The sequence below is a fragment of the Lissotriton helveticus genome, chromosome 11, assembly GCF_964261635.1.
Source record: "Lissotriton helveticus chromosome 11, aLisHel1.1, whole genome shotgun sequence".
NCBI classification, from domain to species: domain Eukaryota; kingdom Metazoa; phylum Chordata; class Amphibia; order Caudata; family Salamandridae; genus Lissotriton; species Lissotriton helveticus.
The window spans coordinates 548,003,404-548,025,691 of record NC_136072.1 but is presented as its reverse complement, the minus strand read 5'-3'; the positions used below and the strand labels follow the sequence as shown (position 1 = coordinate 548,025,691).

The following is a 22,288-nucleotide window of genomic DNA, read 5'->3' as shown; positions in this document are numbered from 1 at the left end:
CTCCTGATAAGGAATCAAAACTTATTGGGAAAAGGGTAGCTTCTCAAGCAGCTAATATCTGGCACGTCTCCAACACTCAAGCACTGTTAGCGAGATACGACCGTGCACACTGGGATGACATGGAACATCTGATCCAATATTTACCCCCGGAACACAAATCAAAATCACAAGATCTGGTTCATGAAGGGCAACTTATTGCTAACAATCAAATAAAATGCAACTTATTGCTAACAATCAAATAAAATGCTCTTTAGATGCTGCAGACACTGCTGCTAGAGCTATAAACACTAGTGTCCTTTTAAGGAGACCTGCCTGGCTCTGTATATCTGGTTTTAAACCTGAGGTTCCATCCTCCATTTTAAGTACCCCATTTGATAAGGAACATTTATTTGGCCCAGTGGTGGATTCTTCACTTGAGAGAATGAAGAAAGATACTGAGGTAGCCAAATCTACGGGAGCCCTTCAGTCCACACTGGGTCGTGCTTCCTTTCGATATTCCTATTACTGAGGAGGTTAAAAAAAATACCTCATCAGAAGCCAGCTCCATCTATAAGGGCAATAACCAACCCTTGTCATCTAGCTCTCATTTCAGGGGAGGTTACAGAGGTAACAGTAGGGGCAGGGGCCGGGGTTCAAACACACGCAACTCCCCCACCAACACAAAGCAGTGACTTGCCTTCACTTCCCCCTGACCACTCAACACCTATCAGGGGAGTACTGTCAGATTTTCTGGCAATCAATAACAACAGACAATTGGGTACTCCAAATTATCTGTTCTGGTTACTGCCTAGAATTTATCAACACGCCTCCAAATGTTCCACCAAAGCCCCACAAACTATCACCAGACCACCTATACCTCCTCAAACAAAAGGTTCAGTCTCTACTTCTAAAAGGTGCTATAGAGCCTATGCCGCCCCAACATCACGGGTTGGGCGTATAGTCCTTTTATTTCCTGATTCCCAAAAAAGACTGTTCTCTCAGACCAATTTTAGATCTCTGAGAACTCAACCGGTACATTCAGTCAGACCATTTCCACATGGTGACACTTCAACAGGTACTTTCTCTGCTACAGAAAGGCAACTTTCTTTCTACTCTAGATCTAAAAGACGTCTACTTTCATGTACCAGTTCACCCTGCTCATCAGCAAATTACTCAGGTTTGTGGTAGCGGGTCAGCACTATCAGTTCTGGGTATTCCCATTCGGTGACACCACCGCCCCCAGAGTCTTCATAAAGTGTCTGGCTGTAGTAGCTGCTCACCTAAGGAGACAGAGCCTCCACGTCTTCCCCTACTTAGACAACTGGCTCATCAAAGCCAACACATACCAACAATGTCTGCAGCAAACTTCATGACAATTTGGTTACTGAATCAATTAGGGTTCACAATCGGTGTACCAAAGTCACATCTCCAACCTACCAATACAAATGGACTACCTAGGAGCCACAATAGATACTCAAAAAACTCGTGTTTTTCCCAGCTTAGCCAGAATTCGAACTATTCAGGCTTTAGTTCTCCGATTTCAACCCAACCATTAGATTCCTGCTCGAACTTGCGTACAGCTACTGGGCATGATGTCATCCTGCATCATTATCGTTCCCCATGCCAGACTGCACATGCGTCCACTTCAAGAATGCTTAGCCAGTCAGTGGAATCAGCCACAAGGTCTATTGACTGATCTAGTGTTGGTAAGCGGCTGTACTCCTCTCTGCAGTGCTGGAACACACAAAATGTACCAAAAGGACGGCTGTTCATAGACCCGGTTCCACAGATCGTAATGACAGCGGACGTGTCCCTCACTGGCTGGGGAGCTCATCTACAACAACAGCACACAGTGCAAGGCTTGTGGAGCCAACAACAAAAGTTGCTGCACATCAACCACCTTGAGCTGCTTGCAATATTTCTAGTACACAAGGTGTTTCAAACTCAACTGCAGGGCAACGCTGTCCTAATTCGAACAGACAACATGACAGCCATGTATTACATTAAAAAACAGGGGGGGGGGCGCAAACACACACACACACACTCTCTGCAATTGTCCCACTTAGCCTAAGACATCTGGAGGTGGGCCATTCACCACAAACTTTATCTCCTAACGGAACACCTCCCAGCAGTCAACAACCAGATTTCAGATCTCTTCAGACAGAGACACAAATGGGAACTCCACCCTCAGGTCCTCCTTCCATACTTTCATCGTTGGGGAGTGCCTCACATAGACCGGTTCGCCACATACCAAAACGTAAAATGCCCAAACTTCGCTTCAGGTATTCACACCCATTGTCCAAAGGCAATGCACTATGGATGAATTGGTCTGGGATATTTGCTTATGCTTTTCCAACTCTCCCACTCATTCCATGAGTGGTTTGGAAACTCAACCAAGCTCCCCTGACACTAATCCTAGTTGCTCCCACTTGGGCACGTCACCCTTGGTTCACAACCCTTTTGAAACTCTCAGTAGTTCCTCATCAAAAACTACGTTTTACACCCAATCTTCTCACACAGAGCCATGGAGACATAAAACATCCAGACCCCAGTCAACTCGATCTGTCTCCTGAAGCCTTAGAGTTTGGCTATCTAATCCACCCCCAGACTGCATGAATATTAAAAAAAGAGACTAGGTGTCCTACCACAAGAGCTTGCTATGCAGCAACGTGGAACCGGTTTGTGCTATAATGTAATAACCACATCAACCCGCTTGATGCTTCTGTACAAAACATTATATGTTTGTTACATCTACTATGCTCCAATTTAGCGTACACTTCCATACTCTTACATCTCGCTGCAATAGCTGCATACCTCCAGAATAGACAGCATCTATCTCTTTTTAGAGTGCCTGTTATCAAAGCCTTTATGGAAGGACGCAAAAGAGTCCTTCCCACGAGAGGTCCATGTGCTCCAGTATGGAATCTCAACATTGTTCTCACCAGGCTAATGGGTCCACCCTTTGAGCCATTGCACAAATGTGAACTGCAATTTCTCACATGGAAAGTTGCTTTCCACGTTGCTATAAAATCACTCAGAAGAGTGGGTGAGCTTCAGGCATTATTTATAGGAGAACCGTTTTTACAAATACATCAAAATAAAGTGGTTCTTCAGACTAATTCTAAATTCCTTCCTAAAGTCATTTCTGCTTTTCATATCAATCAATCTGTTGAGTTACCTGTGTTCTTCCCTCAACCAGATTCGGTGGCAGAACATGCACTACACACATTAGATGTGAAGAGAGCATTGATTTATTACATAGAAAGGACAAAACCTTTACGTAACACTGACCAACTTTTTGTTGCTTTTGCTCCACCACACAAAGGCAATCCCATATCAAAATCAGGTATTGCAAGGTGGATAGTCAAGTGCATTCAAATATGCTATGCAAAAGATAAATGAACGTTAACTGTTACCCCTAGAGCAAACTGTACACGCAAACTGGGGGCTTCTATGGCATTCTTAGGAAATATACCCATAGATGACATTTGCAAAGCTGCAACATGGACTACACATCACACATTCACAAAACACTATTGTATAGATGTGTTAGCAAGACAACAAGCTAGGGTGGGCCAAGCAGTTTTACCTACACTATTTCAGACCTCTGCTACAGATACAGGTTAACCACCGCTTTGGGAGGTAACTGCTGTATAGTCTATGCATAGCATATGATCTACAGCTCCTATGCCTCGAACGGAAAATGCTACTTACCCAGTATACATCTGTTCTTGGCATATAGAGCTGTAGAGTCATATGCGCCCACCCACCTCCCTGGGTACCTATACCTGTTGCAGTAACATTTTATTTAGATACATGCATTCATGGACATCTCCTTTTACTACTCCTACAAACTCCATGATCACCCTCTACGGGAAAACAGTCTAACGATGGAGTCGATGCCCGTGCGCACTGTCACCGAAAGGAGGAGTCACCTAGCTTGTGACTGGAAAGACTTCTTCGAAGAAAAATAAAGTGCAAACATCCGGACCCAACACTAGATGGCGATCTATGCATAGCATATGACTCTACAGCTCTGTATGCCAAGAACAGGTGTATACTGGGTAAGTAGCATTTTCCTTTCCCTTCTGTTGTATTGAAAAGGGAAAAACTTTGATAATGGAGAAACGCAATACAATAAAGTAGGTTGTGTGGGACTTTCGCCTTTATACATTTAGTAAATGTAACCTTGAAGGCATGCAATCTTGATGCTTCAAAAATCAAGGCTTGCGTTTGTGCCGTACTAATATTGTTCTGATGTTTTTGATGGTGCTCTAAATACAGTCTAGACCACATCTTGTAGTGCATTGTCTGATGTTAACAATGCTCTGTGAATCTTCTAGCTTTTGCACAATCAGATAAGCACTTTTTAATACAGAGCCTTTGTCGCCTTTAATTTTTTTGCTCCTTCCTGATTGAGAATTAAACTGATGCTCTGCAGGCCTTGAGATGCAATACATTGCAGCACCTGTGTGCTTGTAGGTCTGTTGATACACTTGGGCTTTCCATTTGTCTATTTTATGCTGGCCAAATTGTGTTTTGATTTGTCAACCTGCACAACTCATAAGTTTTTATGAATATGGACTAAAGGCGACGTGCCACTGCAGGAGACTATACTGTACTCCACTATGTATAGATTTACTTCGATTGGAGCTTAACGGTTTGGCCCACAAGGCATTTCACTTTGAGATCCAGGCTACGTCTGCTGCTTTTTCTTCCGACTCCCTCATAATAAATGTGTTGTCAAGCATTACAGAAAATGGCACATGGCCTCCCTTATAGCTCTATCGACTTCATCCTTCTCTCTCGCTCCACAGCCAGAGGCTGATGACAGTGCTGAGCTTTCACACAAACCTCCCAGCAAATCAAGAGCCGCTGAACAGACAGACCGGAAAGGCAATTGCAAGCAGTCTCCTGATGAAATCTCTCTGCATGTGGATGAAGACATGCTGCTCTTGGAGGACCAGGATGCTTTTGGTATGTGGTAGGATGGAAGCTGTTGTTCACCCTTTTCTATCACAGATCCCTGAGAGTTCATGCAGCCAGATACCAGGGCATGTGGCTGTGGACCCTGGGAAGGAGAGCTCTGCCTGGTTGAGAGGGGGCCTATCGAAAGGTTTGGCATGGATCCTGAGAAGTAGAGTTGTCTAGTTGAGAGGAATGCTGAAGAAAGGTTGAGCATGTGCAAGGGAACATTGCCACAAGTTGTTTGACAGTCCATGTTAGCCCAGTGGAGGAATTTGCAGTTGGTTGTGTGTTTGTGTGATTTGAAGTACAGTGCAAAGTCTCAACAAGAAATATGCAAACTTGCAAAGTGTGAAACAGGCAAGGGCGGGACAGCATCGAATTGAGTGAAAGTGTACCCTGAATGCCAGCCATGTCTCTGTGCCCCTTGGACCTAAGCACATTCCTGCTTAGCTGTCAGTTCCTTGCACCCTGAAGGCCCAGCCCATCTTTGGCGGCAAATCTGGCTACAGGGCATATCAGTCAAGTGATACTAAACTCCACCTGGAAAATCTTCCTGCGCCAGAACTTTTCATTAATGCCACAGAACGTTTGATGTAAACCCTTTACCACATGGCAGCTAATCAAAAAGGAGATAATCTTAGGAAGGTTTATGAAATGACTGCCTGACAGTACATGCTTTTTTCTTTCAGCGTGCAAAATTGAAGATTCTGACCAGAGATCAAATGCTTCTGTTCACTCGGATATGGATGTCTCTCATCACGACCTGGTCAGTTTTTGATTTCATCAGGACCCTTAAAAACATGGGCAGGTTCCAGTTGGAAAATGTGTATGTTTTAGATGTGATATTTAACAAAGATGGAATACACAATAAGTAAAGAGGGTTCACCCATTTTATTACTGGCAAACGTTAGTTTTGTATTTAAATGAACGCTATTTGCACATAATTAGTTTTTTGTGTGTGTAGGGGGTCTGTACTGCAACAACGTTCTTTTAGGGCAGAGGCTAGTTGATAAAAAAAACAGTGATTGATGTGCAGTTTTTTATATTACTCAAGCTGGTGCAATTGTATTCAAACAGCATAAAAGCCTAAAAGTAAGTGTGTGAATGGATCTCAACTGATTATTGCTCTTCGTCCTGTCCGCCTCCAACACACAGAGAAATTGTGACACATTGTGTAGGCTTCCACTTTTTTGTAGAAATTCTTTGAATTTTATTTGATTGGCTTTCTTTTGCTTACCTTTTAAACCCGGTTTCAAAAACGTCACAGCTGAAAATTGCAGCTTTCCAAAAATGACCTTTGGTTCACTGTCTGTGAAATGCAAAGGGTCTTATGTCAGATACATAAATGTCACCTAAGCATATGTCTTGGCTCGAGAAGCCATCAGAGTGGATTCCATCGTTAGACAAAAGTTTTGGAAAGGGTTCAAGTGGGTTCAGGTTCTTTTAATTTTTGTATATTTATCATCTTTCTTAACGCCACCTGCGCATAGGAAGCCCTTTTCCCACATATTAATCCTAGGTCTAGCCTGGTGACACCTTTATCAGTTTCGTCACACTTGTGTAATCAAACACATTCTAAAATAAAACAAGCATTGACAATGCCAGTAGTTCTAGCATTGGCCAGCAGCCTTTTGTTTTTCAGTGCTTATTTAAAAAAAAAAAATGTCAGACAAGTTTGGATGACACAAAAATACCAGTGGTTTAAGAGGGCTGAGTGAAAGCTTCTTTCAGTAAATATATTCTACATATGTATTTAGGAAAAGCAAAATATCTTTGCTTATGCGAGACCTAAAAAATGCATACATGTACACAGGGAAGGGCTTTAGGTAAGCCTTTTTTTCTCCAATAGTCTAGTCCACTTTCATTCACATTTTCTATCATACTCCATATGTTACAGCTTGGGGGCGTGTCAACACACTTCAGAAGTTGCCTCTGTTTCACCCAAAGTGACAGGAGTTTACTGATCACATTGTACGACTGCCTATTCAGAAGTGCGCTTTGCCAATGTTTTTTCTTTCCATCTTATTACCCTTTTTTTAAAATTGGTTTTGGTCATCTTTCTTTGTTTAAACCACATCTTCAATTCCCAGTAACAAAAAGGCAATAATAACTTTTATTTGTAACAATAAGAATTGTGTTTGAGGCATGTGTCCTGTAGATGCACATGCTTTGCATATGTCCACCATCTAGTGTTGGGCTTGGATGATTAAAAGTTGTTTTTGTTCCAAGAAGTTTTCTTCGAGTCCAAGGCGGTGTGACACTTCCTCTTGGTACTACTGCACATAGTTATCAACACCATCTTCAGATTGTTTTTGTCTGCCGACTGATCTTTAGCGCTCCGGATTGATTTCTTCGGGCTACCTTCAGTTCTTTATTAGATCTTCACTCAATGGTATTGTCTGGACCGCATAGTTCAATTGCGTCCGAGCGATCACCCTTCTGCGTGGCAAGTCTTTGGCTCGTTGCCGGGCTGGGCCTCCTTTTCTCTACTTCCAGAGTCTTTCGGAGAATGACCTGCTAAAGGAATGAAATCCGTCCCATACCGACCAACACTCCATTTGCCACCTATGCCTCTCGCCCTATCATTGGGAGGAAAACTGTGAAGCCTGCAAGTCTTTTAGATCAAAAAAGCCTCTTCGAGATAGGCATGCTCGGTGCCAAGAAATTCAGCATAGGCAAGCAGACAATATACTGAACATCTTCGGTCGACAACAGGAGGAAGACGAGGAAGCTTTGGCTGCGCAAGAGGAATCACTATCTATTCATGATTCTAATCCCAATCTGGACTCGACCACCCTTCAGCCGGCACAGAGGCATCTGATAGTGAGCACTTTTACCCCTGATCCGAAGCCAAAAACGTGCTCCTACCTAAAAATTGCTCACGGTCTGTGTAGAAAAGTGGGTTTCTGTTGCAGTAGAACACACACACTTTTTGTCAGATTTCTGGGGCACTTTGACTGAGTCTGCACTGGGTCCTTGCCAAGCAGTGCACACCATACCATACTTTGGTATAATATATACAGAGCCAGCTCTCTATAGTCTCTCTCTTCAACATCCATCTTGGAAGGCTTCCTACTTCCTAAGTGGTCACTTTATTCTGTGCATGTAGAGGTAATGAAATACAGACCTGTGCTCCCATAAACCCTATACAGCAGTGGTCTTCAAACATTTTAACACTTCACCCGTCCCCGCAGTGGAAAAAAAAATCATCTGGGCCCCCCTCAGATGTATTCACAATTCTATTAAATTAGCAGTTTTTAAATTTGTCTAGACGTATTTAAATGTTCAAGTTAAGTTCTGTTACCGTTTTAAAAATAAAATAGCGAAACATACTGTTCTTGTCAGTCAGGACCTACTGATGTGTAAACGTATGCACAGTGTGCTTATTGGAAATGGGGGTGAGGGATTTGAAGAATATTTGGAGTCACTTCCCTTTTGGCACATACTCCCAGCTAGGATATACATGACAAAAGGTTAGTGATGACCCATTACAGAGTGGCTTACTTAAAACAAAGCGCTGTTTTCAGCATAATGTTTTTTTTGGCCATAGCTTTGCCCGCCCCCAGTTTGAGTACCCCTGCTATACAGTATTCTACAGTAGTGATGAGGACACATCCTTAACTCCTCTCTAAAGAAGTGTTCAGATTTCTTTACCTAAATTTTTTCAAAATACCTCTGCTGCTGAGAGAGCTTCCTATACTCTAGATGTAAGAAGGGTTTTGAAGTTCTATTTAGATAAGACAGTCTTGGGGAAAACAAACAACTTTCTGTGAACTGTGGTTCTGTAAGAACAGGATTTGCTACTTCAAAGCAATCCTTATCTAGGTGGATTCTCCTACAAAAACCTTATTTGGGAAACCTAAAGCCCATTCAACCAGAGGTAAAGCAGCTTTACCTAGAAACATTCTGCTTTCTGAGATTTATAAAGCTGCAACGTGGAGATCTGTTCACACATTTACAAGACACTTGTATCTTGATTCAGATACAAGGGCAGATGCTTAGGTTGGTCAGGCCTCCTTAAATCTATTTTCGTTAGTTATAATGCTTCCTTTTTGATCTCTTTGCGCACACATTTGCTTGGAAATGAGCTAGCTAATCGGTGCTTATGATTACCAATTGAGATCCCCGGAGACGGAAGCAATGGTTTTGCAGCGTGAATCTTTCTGGATTCACTATGCTGTGCATTATTCCGCGGTCTTGTGGTTGGGTCCGGATTCGTAGTCTTTTCTTTGTTTTTTTTTTTTTTTTGTAGCCCAGGTCGGCGTCACACCCCCTTGGGTGTATTTCCGGTGACGTCGGCATGCTTCTTGCGGAAGCTCCCACTCTTGGGCGCCATCTTCAGATTCTTTTTTTCCGCGGTCGGGTCTGGATCGTTCCCGTTTGGGCTCCAGACATTTTTGGAGAAAGAAGAAAGGAAAAGACAGAAAACACAAGGAGAAGTCATCTGAAGACTCCAGGGGACTTCATCGACAAACAATCAACAAGGAGAAGGCGTTTTTCATCGAGATCCTCGACGACCGTCGACGAACACGCGACCAGGGAGCCCCTGGACGCTCGATGATGAACAACACGCCGTTCAAGTTCTGCCGTAACTGCCACCACAAGTACGCGCAGAAGGACCAGCACCCGGTTTGCAACCTTTGCCTACCGGTGGACCACGAAAGCGGAGACTGCAACGCCTGCTCCGCCTTCGCACCGAAGACCCTTCGTGTGAGGGAGAGACAGAGGGTAGCGCACGCCACCCTGCAAGGGAAGGCCCCGACTCCGTCTCTCTACGAGCTGGGGATGTCATCCGAGGAAGAAGACAACGCTGCCGCCGAAGACGACCGCTACACGGTCGTAGAGACCGATTACACGAAGACTTCTGATAAGGTAGGAGACTCTTCGGCCCCCAAGAACCCGAGAGACTCTGAGTCTCGAAAAATCGAGGGCAAGACCCCGAAAGCGCCGACGCCAAAGAAGGCGGCGTCCGCGACTACTTACAGGCCCAGCGGATCCTCCGAGAAGGAGTCCCCGGCGCCGAGAGCTGCTGATCAGCAGAAAACGTCGAAAATTGTCCCCGAAAAGGATCGATCGACGCCGAGGGAGAAAGACCCTAAGCTAACGACGACGACCAGAGAGCCAAGACCCGGTTCGACGTCGAAAACTTCGACACCGAAAAGCACGGCACCGAACCAAGCGCCGAAAAGAACGGCTGATTCATCCGACGCGGAACACGCGGCCGAGATGGAGAAGAAGAGAAGGCGCCTCGAGGCCGAAATGGAGAACATCATGCAGCGGAAGAAAGATTTCGACGCTAGGATGAAAGCCTTCACGATCCCTCACAAGACCAAGCCACCGGTGGTGGAGGTAGTCGAGGAGGAAGACGAGATCGACGAGGTCGCCGAGGAACAAGACCAGGACGTCGAGGTGGTCGACGACCCAGAAGGGTACGAGAATCCCTACGATAGTTACAACTATGGGGAGGAAGAGGACAGCAGGAGGGACGCAGAGTCGGCACCCTCTGACCTACAGGAGGTAGATTACATAGAAGTCGACACCGACAGCCCGGAGGAGGCGGTCGACACATACCCCTCGAGGCCCTCGCCGCCGGACGACATCGGGGCCTACAACTCGGTGATAAAATCTGCCGCAGCAGCATTCAAGCTCAAGCTCGACGAAGAGAAGCAGAAAGCAGACTTCCTTCTAGAGACATTGCTCCCAACACAAACAAGGAGCCAGTACCTTCCAATGCTCGACAGCGTCTTGGCCCAGGGGAAGGAAGCATTCAGGGAACCCGCAACATGCAAGGCAGTAACTCCCAGAACAGAGAAAAAGTACAAACATTCCTCAAAGGACCCAGCCTACATTCAGGGCACGGTCTCCGCAGACTCCATTATCACGGCCACAGCAAGGAAGAGGGCTAATGTACCCACTACCTCGGGTCCACCACCGGATAAGGAGAGCAAGAGGATGGATCTGGTGGGCAGAAGGATCGAATGGAATGCCGTGACCCACTGGCGCATGGCTAATTCCAACGCCCTGATAAACAGGCACATGTACCAGATCATGGAGGAGCTGGGGCAGTTGGTGAAAGACTTGCCCCAGGATGCCAGGCAGAAGGCCGAAAAACTGGTTGAAGAAGGCGGCAAATTCTTGCCTTAAGACGGCCCTAGATGGGGCAGACACCGCCAGCAGGCTCATGATGATGGGTGTCACTGAAAGAAGACACGCCTGGCTCAGGATTTCAGGTTTCAAACCAGAGGTGCAACACAGCATCCTGAACACACCGTTCAACGGCGACACGCTTTTCGGAACAACAGTTGATGAACAGCTCAGTCAACTAAAGAAAGATAATGAAACGGCAAGATCCATGGGAGCATTGCAGTTCAGAGGCAACAAAAGGGGCACCCCGTCACGGAGGCCCGGCGGGAGAGGTGGAAACCAGCCAGGTACATCACACCAGGCTTTCCAACAAGCGCACCAGGCAGACTCGCAGGCTCAACAGGGGCAGCAGAAGCAGTCCTGGCAGTACCAACAAAGAGGCCAGTCCTTTCGTGGGAGAGGAAATGGACGTGGACAGAACAGAAGAGGGGGACAGCAGCCCGCCTCTAAGTGACTTAAAAAAACTCTGTGTGCCCGCCCACAAAAAAGATCCCAGGGGGCAGCACGTACAGAGGGGTCAAGATAAACTAGACACCTACGACCACATGACACCAGTGGGAGGAAGATTACGATTTTACCTCAGAGAGTGGAGAGAAATCACATCGGACAAATGGATCCTCAACATTATCCAATTCGGATACTGCATAGAGTTGGAGGGGAGGCCAACAAGCAGAAAACCAAAAAGAAAAACACTAGCAAGCAAGCAGCTGCAGTGTCTTCAGGAGGAGGCAAAGGAACTCCTGCGGAAGCAGGCCATAGAACGGGTACCCTTCAAGGAAAGAAACACAGGAATATACTCAACGTACGTCCTGGTACCAAAGGTAGACGAGACAATGAGACCCATTCTGGACTTGCGGTTCCTGAACAAATTCATAAGAAAGCAAAAATTCTAAATGACCTCCCTGCAAGAGGTGCTCCCACAATTGCAGACCGGGGACTTCATGGTCACAATAGACCTCAAAGACGCCTACCTGCACATCCCAATGAACAGAAAGCACAAACACATGCTCAGGTTCACCATTGGAGAAAGCCACTACCAGTTCACGACACTGGCCTTCGGACTACAATCAGCACCAAGAGTTTTCACAAAGTGCCTCGCAGCAGTCGCAGCGCACCTACGAAGGCAAGGAATACACGTATACCCTTACCTGGACGACTGGCTGGTGAAAGCAAACTCATACCAGAAATGCAAGCAGCACGCACATACAGTGACGAGCACGCTCATAAGCCTGGGGTTCTCCATCCATTGGAAGAAATAATCAATGGAGCCGGAACAAGTCAAGATCTTCCTGGGAGCACAGATCAACACCTTACAGGGCAAGGTGTTCCCCCAGCGAGAAGAGGGCGAGGGCGCTGGTGAAGGAAACTCGCCTCTACCGGAAGGGACAAGCTCGGACAGTGAGGACTGCGAGCAAGATCATGGGCATGATGGCATCATGCATCCACCTGGTACCAAATGTACGACTCCACATGAGACCCATTCAAGAATGGCTACAGGAGCAATGGTCACAAGCTACAGGCGGTTGGGAGGATCTAGTGGTTGTAACGCACGCAGTGCAGAAGGAGATGGCATGGTGGACCATGGAGAACATAACAAGGGGAAAGCCTCGAACGCCCCCAACGCCAACAGTGACCATCACCACAGACGCATCCCTGAAGGGATGGGGCGCTCACATGGAGGAGCTCAAGGTGAGGGGACTGTGGACGCCAACAGATGCGGCAAAGCACATCAATTACCTAGAACTGAAGACAATCTTCCTTGCACTGAAAGCCTTTCAAACAAGACTGTACAAACACAAGGTGTTGATACAAACGGACAACACGACTGCTATGTTCTACATCAACAAGCAGGGGGGCACACAGTCAGCCCCGCTTTCAACGCTGGCGCAGGAGATATGGAGATGGGCCATCCCTCTCAAGATAGACCTGCTAGCCATACACCTACCAGGGAAGGACAACATACAAGCCGATTGGCTCAGCAGGCAGACATCGGCATCCCACGAGTGGGAGCTCAATGCTCCGGAGACAAGGTACCTGTTTGACAGGTGGGGGACACCATCGGTGGACCTGTTTGCCACACGCCAGAATGCAAAATGCCAAAACTGCGCATCCAGGCAGCCCGAGGAGGGGTCACCGGGGAATGCCCTATGGATAGATTGGTCAAGGACATTTGCTTACGCCTTTCCCCCGATACCACTGATGCACACAGTACTGAGCAAGTGCAGAGCGAGCAACATGACACTGATACTGGTCGCACCACAGTGGGCGAGGCAGACATGGTACTCGCAGATCATGGAGATGACACAGTGTGCGCCCCACAGATTCAGCAGGAGGAAAGACCTACTCTTCATGCAGAACGGAGAGGTACTACATCCAGAGCCAGAGAGCATGAGCCTAGTAGCGTGGCTCCTGAGGACATAGAGTTCGCACATTTGAGGCTGCCAGAAAGCACCCTGAGGGTCCTTCGGGAGGCACGAAGGCCCAGCACTCGGAAGTGCTACGTTGCGAAATGGAAAAGATTCACAATATGGTGCAGACAAGAAAGACTTCACAATAAAATGAAGAGGGACTCCACAGTGCTAAGGTACCTGACTCACTTGCTGGAGAAGAACCTTAGCTCATCCTCTTTAAGAGTTCACTTGGCAGCGATAGTCGCCTACACAAGGGGAGAAACGTGCAGGAGCTTCTTCACATCACAGGTGGTGAAGAGATTCCTAGAAGGAGCGAAAAGGATCGCACCACCCAAGCGGGTGCCGCCACCAGCATGGAACTTGAACACAGTCCTAACGGAACTCATGAAAGAGCCCTTTGAACCACTTCACAAGGCCTCCCTAAAGATGCTAACTATGAAAACAGCCTTCCTGGTTGCAATAACGTCCTTACGCAGAGTAAGCGAGCTTCAAGCGCTGACGCTACAAGAGCCCTACATACAAATACACAATGATAGAGTTGTGATGAGGACTGACCCACACTTCATGCCGAAGGTGGTATCCAAATTTCACATGAACCAGTCTATACAGATACCGAGTTTTTTCCAAAAACCAACAACTAGCGCAGAGCGAGCTCTGCACACCCTGGACGCCAGAAGGGCAGTCATGCACTACATTGAAAGGACAAAGGGACACAGGAAAACAAAACAGTTCTTTGTGTCATTCGCAAACAGCTTCATGGGGAAAGCAGTAACCAAAAAGACCATTGCACGATGGATCGCACAGACAATTCAACTCTGCCACAAGCGTGCAGGACAAGAGCTGGCAGAGGAGACACGTGCCCACTCCACTAGGAAGAAGGGCGCTACAATAGCCTTCCTGGCTAACACACCCATAGAGGACATATGCCTGGCGGCAACATGGGCTTCGGTGCACACGTTCACGAAGCACTACTGTGTGGATATACAAATGAACAAGGAAGCTCAAGTTGGACAGAAGGTGCTACAGCACATATTCAACACCCAACGCTCATCTTCCACCCAGCCGCCACAGAAATGAGAAACCGCTACAAAATCTATGCACAGCATAGTGAATCCAGAAAGATTCACGCTGCAAAACTAATAGTTTTCTTACCTGTCGATATGGTTTTTGCAGCTTGAAGATCTTTCTGGATTCACTAGCGAACCCACCCACCTCCGCCAGAAAGATGAGGCTGGAGAGAGAAGAGGTGGTTAACAAAAAAGAAAGGACTTTTAAAAGTACAAAGCGGTAAAATATCAACTAAATCGAACATTGCCATTACTTCGGAAACGAAAGAAACACGGAAAAAAAGAACCCGAAGATGGCGCCCAAGAGTGGGAGCTTCCGCAGGAAGCATGCCGACGTCACCGGAAATACACCCAAAGGGGTGTGACGCCGATGCCCACCTGGGCTACAAAAAAAAAATAAACAAAGAAAAGACTACGAATCCGGACCCAACCACAAGACCGCGGAATAATGCACAGCATAGTGAATCCAGAAAGGTCTTTAAGCTGCAAAACTACACCGACAGGTAAGAAAACTATTTGTTTCTTACCTGTAAACCTAATTCTCTCTCAGGAGAGCCACGATTGAATCATAAGCAACCCTCCCTCCTCCCAGATGGAAAAGATAAAGTTTTACTGCATCAAAATTAACTGAGTAAATTGCAGCCTGCAAGCCATGATGGGACACTGGGGTGGTCAAGAAGCTCTTAAAGGTGCAGTGTTATATTTATATTATTTCAAGGCTGCAGCCTCTGCCGGAGTATATTGCTTTATCTTTCACTATTATTCACTTTCAAAGTATTTAAAAAAAGACTTTGTAAAGGACATTTTTATAACACCACTATTAATTATTTATAGTGGTTTTTAAAAAAGCTTATGCTTTTTTCCCTACTATTTTAAAGTAAGTTTAATGGAACTGGTTCTACAGCCTGTCTTGAGGCCGCAAATTTCTACATTGTCACATACGCGTCCCAGCCTTTTCGAAGTAATGCGAAAATGTGACGTTGAAAGAAATGCTCCAGGGGCCCAGTACATGAGCGGGACTATTCAGTATTTATGAATTCAATGGATATTCCCCCTGAGAGAGAACTAGGATTGCCGGTAAGAAACAATCCAATCTTCCTCCTTTGACCATGGTTTTCGCTGCTTTTTATGCCATTAGTCCGAGGTTTGACCAGTGTAGATCAGTCAATGTAAATTCATCTATGACAGAACTTGATAGAGGCCCACCATTGTTCAGATATAACCAGCTACACAGGAAAAATGAGAGGTAATAGTTTCACTATATCAGGAGAAATCTACTGTGAGCAACTTCCTATACAACAAGATCTCAAAGATGCTTGGCCACATATAACAAGGGAGTCCACATGTTATGTTTATGCTTGAGAAAAGGATAGCATGCTATAAGTCTTCCTTAAAAAAACATATACTGTGTCTCATATGGACACATTCCATTCACACCCTGTGTAGTAAAACATGCTCGCTACCACAAATGTCACATTTATAAGGTGAGGAAAAGGATCATGGTTATTGGGGCTGGTGGAAGGGGTTTCTGGGATGTTTCTGGACTTACTTAGATGCTAGAGCCAGAAGGCAGTCTCCACACCAGTGGTGTGGGTAATACGGTCTTTACATATGAACTATAATTGTTGCTACCAAACCAGTTGTCTCATTGCCTGTGAAGGCAGTATCCACTGTCACTCATGTCAGGCTTTTACTTGGGTGTCCCTTTGTTGGCACACCCTAGCTCTGCCAACGACCAGCACAGTAAAGTGTAATGTACTTCCAGTTAAAACACATTTAGTTCGCTGAAAGAAAGGTTCGAGGCATGTGGGCTGCTAAATTCATATCTTAGCATCTTAGCATTAGATCGCCGCCTAGTGTTGGGTCCGGATGATCGCACATTGTTGTCCTGGAAGAGTCTTCGAAGTATCCTGAGATAGGTGGCTCCTCCCCTGGACTACAGTGCGCATGGGCATCGGCTCCATCCCCAGATTGTTTTTTTCCGCCATTGGGTTCGGATGTGGTCTCGACGTCTTTCTGTCGAAACCGAGAAAAACTAACTCTTAGCGGCCAAAAGGCCTCGCTTTTTTGCGTCGGTATTGTCTGCGCACGGTCTCGAGTCTTCCGTCTCTTGGAGCCGGAATAAGCGGAGTTTTCTTTCGCTCTTCGGACTTTGAGGCCTTCTCATCGCGACACGACTGCAAAACTTTTCTGAACATGGAGCGGAGCCCGTTTAAGTACTGCCCGCTCTGTGGGTCCAAGTACCCACACATCGATCTACACCCCGTCTGTAACAAATGCCTTTCGCCTGACCACGACGTCGGCAAGTGCAAGGCCTGTGCACAGTTCCGGTCTAAGAAGACTCTCAAGCTTCGGCGCGCGGTGCGCATGGAAGCTAGACAAGCGGCCCCGGATCCGGAAAACATCTTCGGCGCCCAAGATGAGGAGGACCAGGGTCATCATCTTCAAATCTCCCCACCCGAGACGGAGGTCGAGGCGGATCCGGTAGACGACGACGGAGTCGTGGGTCAAGGCCTTCAATACGTCGACGAGGTAGGAGACGACGATGAGATTTATGGGGCCGCGGCGGATAGCTCAGGGGACGAGCTCTGCCCCGAAGGTTTCGAGGATACCGACCGGGTCACGGGATCGCCTGTAGGCCTTACCCAAGACCCAATGCCGCAAGCCACAGCCCCGCCTTCTGGCCCGGCCACGGACTTACTTGCTGAGCAGACTGTATCGAAACCGAAACCGAAAGCATCGGGATCGACTACATCTAAAATGGCCGACCCGAAAACGAAACCGAAACTTAAGGACTCGAGTGTCCCTAAGATGGCTGCCGTGCCGGCGAAAACGACTGTACCCGCTACTCCATCGACTCCGTCGACCTCCGGTCCGCAGAAGTCGAAGAAGTCCGTCGATTCCGCTGCTGCACATTCAAAATCGACGCCAGAGGAGGGGTCCTCTAAGAAAGATGGTCGGCACGGGTCAACAGCGGCGCCGCCGTCCAAGCACGCCAAAGCCGGCTCCACGGAGTCTACGCAGGCGCACGGATCGAAGACTGGCACGTCTGCGCACCGGTCCCAGGACTCGGGGTCGGTGACAGCGGGATCCGCGTCGAAAGCCCACAAGGCCCACAAAGACGTCGGATCCGAGGGAAATGTCAAAACATCCTCGTCTGCGCCAAAACCAACTGAGAGTGAGGCGTCCCTCATCGCCGCATCACTACAGAGAATCAGGGAGAAGGCCTCTGCTCCGTCGGCTCCGATATCATCGCCGCAGGCGCAAAAGGACATTCCAGCAAAGCCTTCTGGCAAACTTCTCTTTATTTTGCCGCCAAAGGAGGCGCCGAAAGCCTTTTCCACCAAATCGGCACCGAAGAAGACAGTTTCTTCACCGGCTGGCCCACTTCCACGTCGGGTACTCGAATCAGAGGATGATTCAGAGCATTTCATCGACGCTGACACAGGCAAATTGACCCTCTATAAGAGAAAAATATCTTCAGAGTCAGTGGACTCATATGTCATCCCACTGAAAAAGAAAAGGGTGCCCCTTGACGCTTCAGGCCTCATGGAACCAATCCAGCCTCCTCCGAGACGGAGCCCTACTCCCTCACCAGAACACTCTGCGGGTGAGGGGTATGATGAGGACGAGCAATACAATTTCCCTATCAATGAACCAGATGCACAACCGGATTCATATGATGACACTGGTGACCAGGGCACCCAAAGTGTGGGGCAGGACCCGCAGCTTTTTAATGCACGTGCATCCCCAACTGAGGATTCAGCAGGTTTTCATGCGCTAATTGAGAGGGCAGCGGCCAATCATGATGTGGACATGCATGCTGACCCGATAGAGGAAGACTTCCTTTTCGACACATTTTCAGTCTCTGAAAGGACAGTAAAGACGCTGCCTATGCTTAAAGGAGTCCTCAAGCATGCTGGGGATATATTTAAGGAGCCTACCAGAGCACGAGTGGTCAATCCACGCATTGAAAAGAAGTACAGACCTGCACCTGCAGACCCTGCATACATTCGGGGACAGTTGCCACTGGACTCTCTTGTGGTCGCCAATGCCAGGAAACGTGCCAACTCCCAGACAACGGGTGAAGCTCCTCCCCCGGATAAGGAGTCCAAAGTGCTAGAGGCAGGGGGCAAAAGAGTAGCTGCGCAGGCCGCAAACTTTTGGCGCATTGCCAATACACAAGCACTCTTAGCACGTTACGATAGGGCGCATTACGACACCCTAGAACAGGTTATACAACACCTGCCTCCAAAGTTCCAAGAAGGCACCAAACTGCTTATTGAGGAAGGGAAGCTAATCTCAAACGCAGCCATCAAGTGTGCACTTGACGCCGCAGACACAGCTGCTAGAGCTATCAACACTAGCGTTATGCTGAGACGACAGGCGTGGCTCCGCATCTCGGGGTTTAAGCCAGATATTCAGACAACCATTCTTAATCAGCCAGTCAATCCTGATAGTCTGTTTGGTCCAGATGTTGACACCACCCTAGAAAAAATTAAAAAAGACACAGAAACTGCTAAGTCCATGGGGGCCCTACAGTCACAATAGTTTCGTGGCAGCAATTTTCGTCGCTCAGGTGTGCGTGGAGTCACCAGAGGACAAATGGGTCAACAATCTCAGTTCTCAAAAGGTGGAGCACAATCTTCGTTCACGAAACAGAACAAGGGAGGTTACAGGAATAACAGCAACAGAGGTCGCGGCAGAGGAAACAGCTCCCGCTCCTCTACCCCAAGCAAACAGTGACTCTCTGTCGCTGCCCCCCGACCACTTAACACCTGTCGGGGGGAGACTGCAGCACTTCCTGCCCGTCTGGAGAAACATCACCACGGACAGGTGGGTGCGACAACTAGTCCAGTATGGTTATTGCCTAGAGTTGAAATCCACTCCACCCAACATCCCGCCAAGGCAAAGGCCTATGTCCGCAGAGCACTTGCTCTTATTGCAGCAGGAAGTAGTGGTGATGCTGCAAAAAGGCGCAATCGAGCTCGTGCCGGTGGGAGAGGAAGGCACAGGGGTGTATTCCCTGTACTTCCTTATTCCAAAGAAGGACAAATCTCTCAGACCCATTCTGGATCTACGTCCCCTCAACCTGTACATACTATCAGAACACTTCCATATGCTTACACTGCAACAAATTCTTCCCTTGTTAAACCAAGGGGACTTCTTAGCAACCTTAGATCTCAAGGATGCTTATTTCCACATTCCACTACACCCGTCCCACAGGAAATACCTCAGATTCACTATACAAGGCAAGCATTATCAGTTCAAGGTCCTACCCTTCGGAGTGACCACAGCACCAAGAGTGTTTACCAAGTGTCTGGCGACAGTAGCAGCGCACCTCCGGAGGCAGAACATTCATGTCTACCCCTACCTAGACGACTGGCTCGTTCAGGCCAAGTCGGAACAACAGTGCGCCGCAGACATGTCAACTACCATTCACCTCCTTCACGATCTGGGCTTCTCGTTGAACTACCCAAAGTCGCATCTTCAGCCGGCACATGTCCGGCAGTTTCTAGGTGCGACGATCAATACACTGACGGCCATGGCTCAGCCAAACCAAGTCAGGATAGACAGCATGCAGTCTCTAATCCAAAGGTTCAGACCACAACACTCACTCCCAGCGAGAGTGTTCATGCAGTTGATTGGCATGATGGCCTCCTGCATCTTCATAGTCCCGCACGCACGGTTGCATATGCGTCCGCTCCAGGAATGCTTAGCAAATCAGTGGACACAGGCTCAGGGACAATTGACAGACCTAGTGTTGGTTACCAGTCGGGCATACGACTCTCTGCATTGGTGGACTCCACACAACCTTTGCAAGGGCCGACTGTTCCAGGAGCCAGTGCCACAAATTATCCTGACAACGGACGCATCTCTCCAGGGATGGGGAGCTCATCTGCTCACTTACACAGTGCAGGGACTATGGACGACGCAGCAACAGAAGATGCACATCAACTATCTGGAACTGATGGCAATCTTCATGGCGCTCAAGTCCTTCATTGTACATCTGTGCAACAAGGTAGTGTTAGTCCGGACGGACAACATGACCGCGATGTACTACATTCAAAAACAGGGGGGCACCCACTCGCCACAGCTGTCTCATCTGGCTCAGGGCATGTGGAAGTGGGCCATTCAGAGGAACATTTTCCTCATGGCGGAACACCTCCCGGGCAAGGACAATCAGATGGCGGATCTGCTCAGCAGATACAGCCATCAAATGCACGAGTGGGAGTTACACCCATCTGTACTCCACCCGTACTTCCAGCAGTGGGGTCATCCAGAGATAGACCTGTTTGCCACAAAAGAAAACGCAAAATGCCGACACTTTGCCGCCAGGTTCCCTCACCCACAGTCGCAGGGCAATGCGATATGGATGAACTGGTCAGGCAAATTTGCGTACGCTTTTCCACCAGCCCCTCTGATACCGCTGGTCGCGAGAAAGCTAAGGCAGCACGCGATGACTCTCATCCTAGCATGGTACACCACGTTCCTCGAACTCTGTGGTGCCGCATCAAAGACTACGCCTCACGCCCAGTCTTTTGACGCAGAACCATGGAGAAATTCAGCATCCAGATCCGCAACAGCTCAACCTGGCAATCTGGCTCCTGAAGTCCTAGAGTTTGGCTACCTTAACCTGCCTCCGGAATGCATGGACATCATCAAGGAGGCTAGGAAGCCGACTACCAGAGCATGCTATGCTGCGAAATGGAAGCGTTTTGTCATTTACTGTACAGCCAATGACATCAACCCGCTTGATGCATCTATCCCTAACATCATTTGCTATCTGTTGCATCTTTACAAGTGCAATCTAGCGTACACTTCCATTCGGATACATCTATCCGCCATAGCGGCTTATCTTCAGAACAGGCAGCATCTCTCTGTCTTCAGAGTGCCTGCCATTAAGGCTTTCCTTGAAGGTCTGAAGCGAGTCATTCCCCCAAGAACACCACCAGCTCCGGTGTGGAACCTCAATGTGGTCCTCACCAGACTAATGGGACCACCTTTTGAGCCACTGCACTCGTGTGAACTCCAGTTCCTAACGTGGAAAGTAGCTTTCCTAATCGCTATCACGTCGCTACGGCGTGTTAGTGAGCTGCAAGCGCTCACAATCCAAGAGCCATTCATTCAGATTCATCCAAATAGGGTAGTGCTACGTACTAACCCCAAATTCCTTCCGAAGGTGGTGTCACAGTTTCATCTCAACCAAACTATTGACTTACCGGCATTCTTCCAAAACCCACAAACGGTGGCGGAAAGAATGCTCCATACGTTAGACGTACGGAGGGCGTTGATGTACTACATGGACAGGACACAACCCTTTAGAAAGACAAAACAACTTTTTGTTGCCTTCGCACCACAACACAAAGGCAACCCTATTTCCAAAGCAGGAATAGCCAGGTGGATTGTTAAGTGCATCCAAATATGTTATCAAAAGGCCAAGCGCACTTTAACGATACCCCCAAGGGCGCACTCCACACGCAAACTGGGGGCATCCATGGCTTTCCTGGGAAACATTCCTTTAGAGGATATTTGCAGAGCAGCCACGTGGGTTACACCACATACCTTTACAAAACACTACTGTGTTGACGTACATTCCAAGCAGCAAGCTGCTGTAGGACAGGCTGTTCTCAAGACACTCTTTCAGGTTTCTGCAGCTGGCACGGGCAACCGCCGCTAATGGAGGGACTGCTATGTATTCTATGCTAAGATATGAAT

The 22,288-nt window shown here is 47.7% G+C and overlaps 1 protein-coding gene across 5 annotated transcripts in view; it reads left to right on the top strand.

Moving 5' to 3' along the window:
- Window positions 1-22,288, top strand: part of CCAR2 (cell cycle and apoptosis regulator 2) — a 399,374-nt gene that overhangs the window by 197,942 nt on the left and 179,144 nt on the right. For all 5 annotated transcript variants that reach the window (XM_078666278.1, XM_078666280.1, XM_078666281.1 and 2 more), the window contains 2 exons: window positions 4,797-4,956; window positions 5,637-5,713. In XM_078666278.1, coding sequence (XP_078522404.1) covers window positions 4,797-4,956; window positions 5,637-5,713 — 237 coding nt within the window. The remainder of the gene's footprint in view (window positions 1-4,796; window positions 4,957-5,636; window positions 5,714-22,288) is intronic.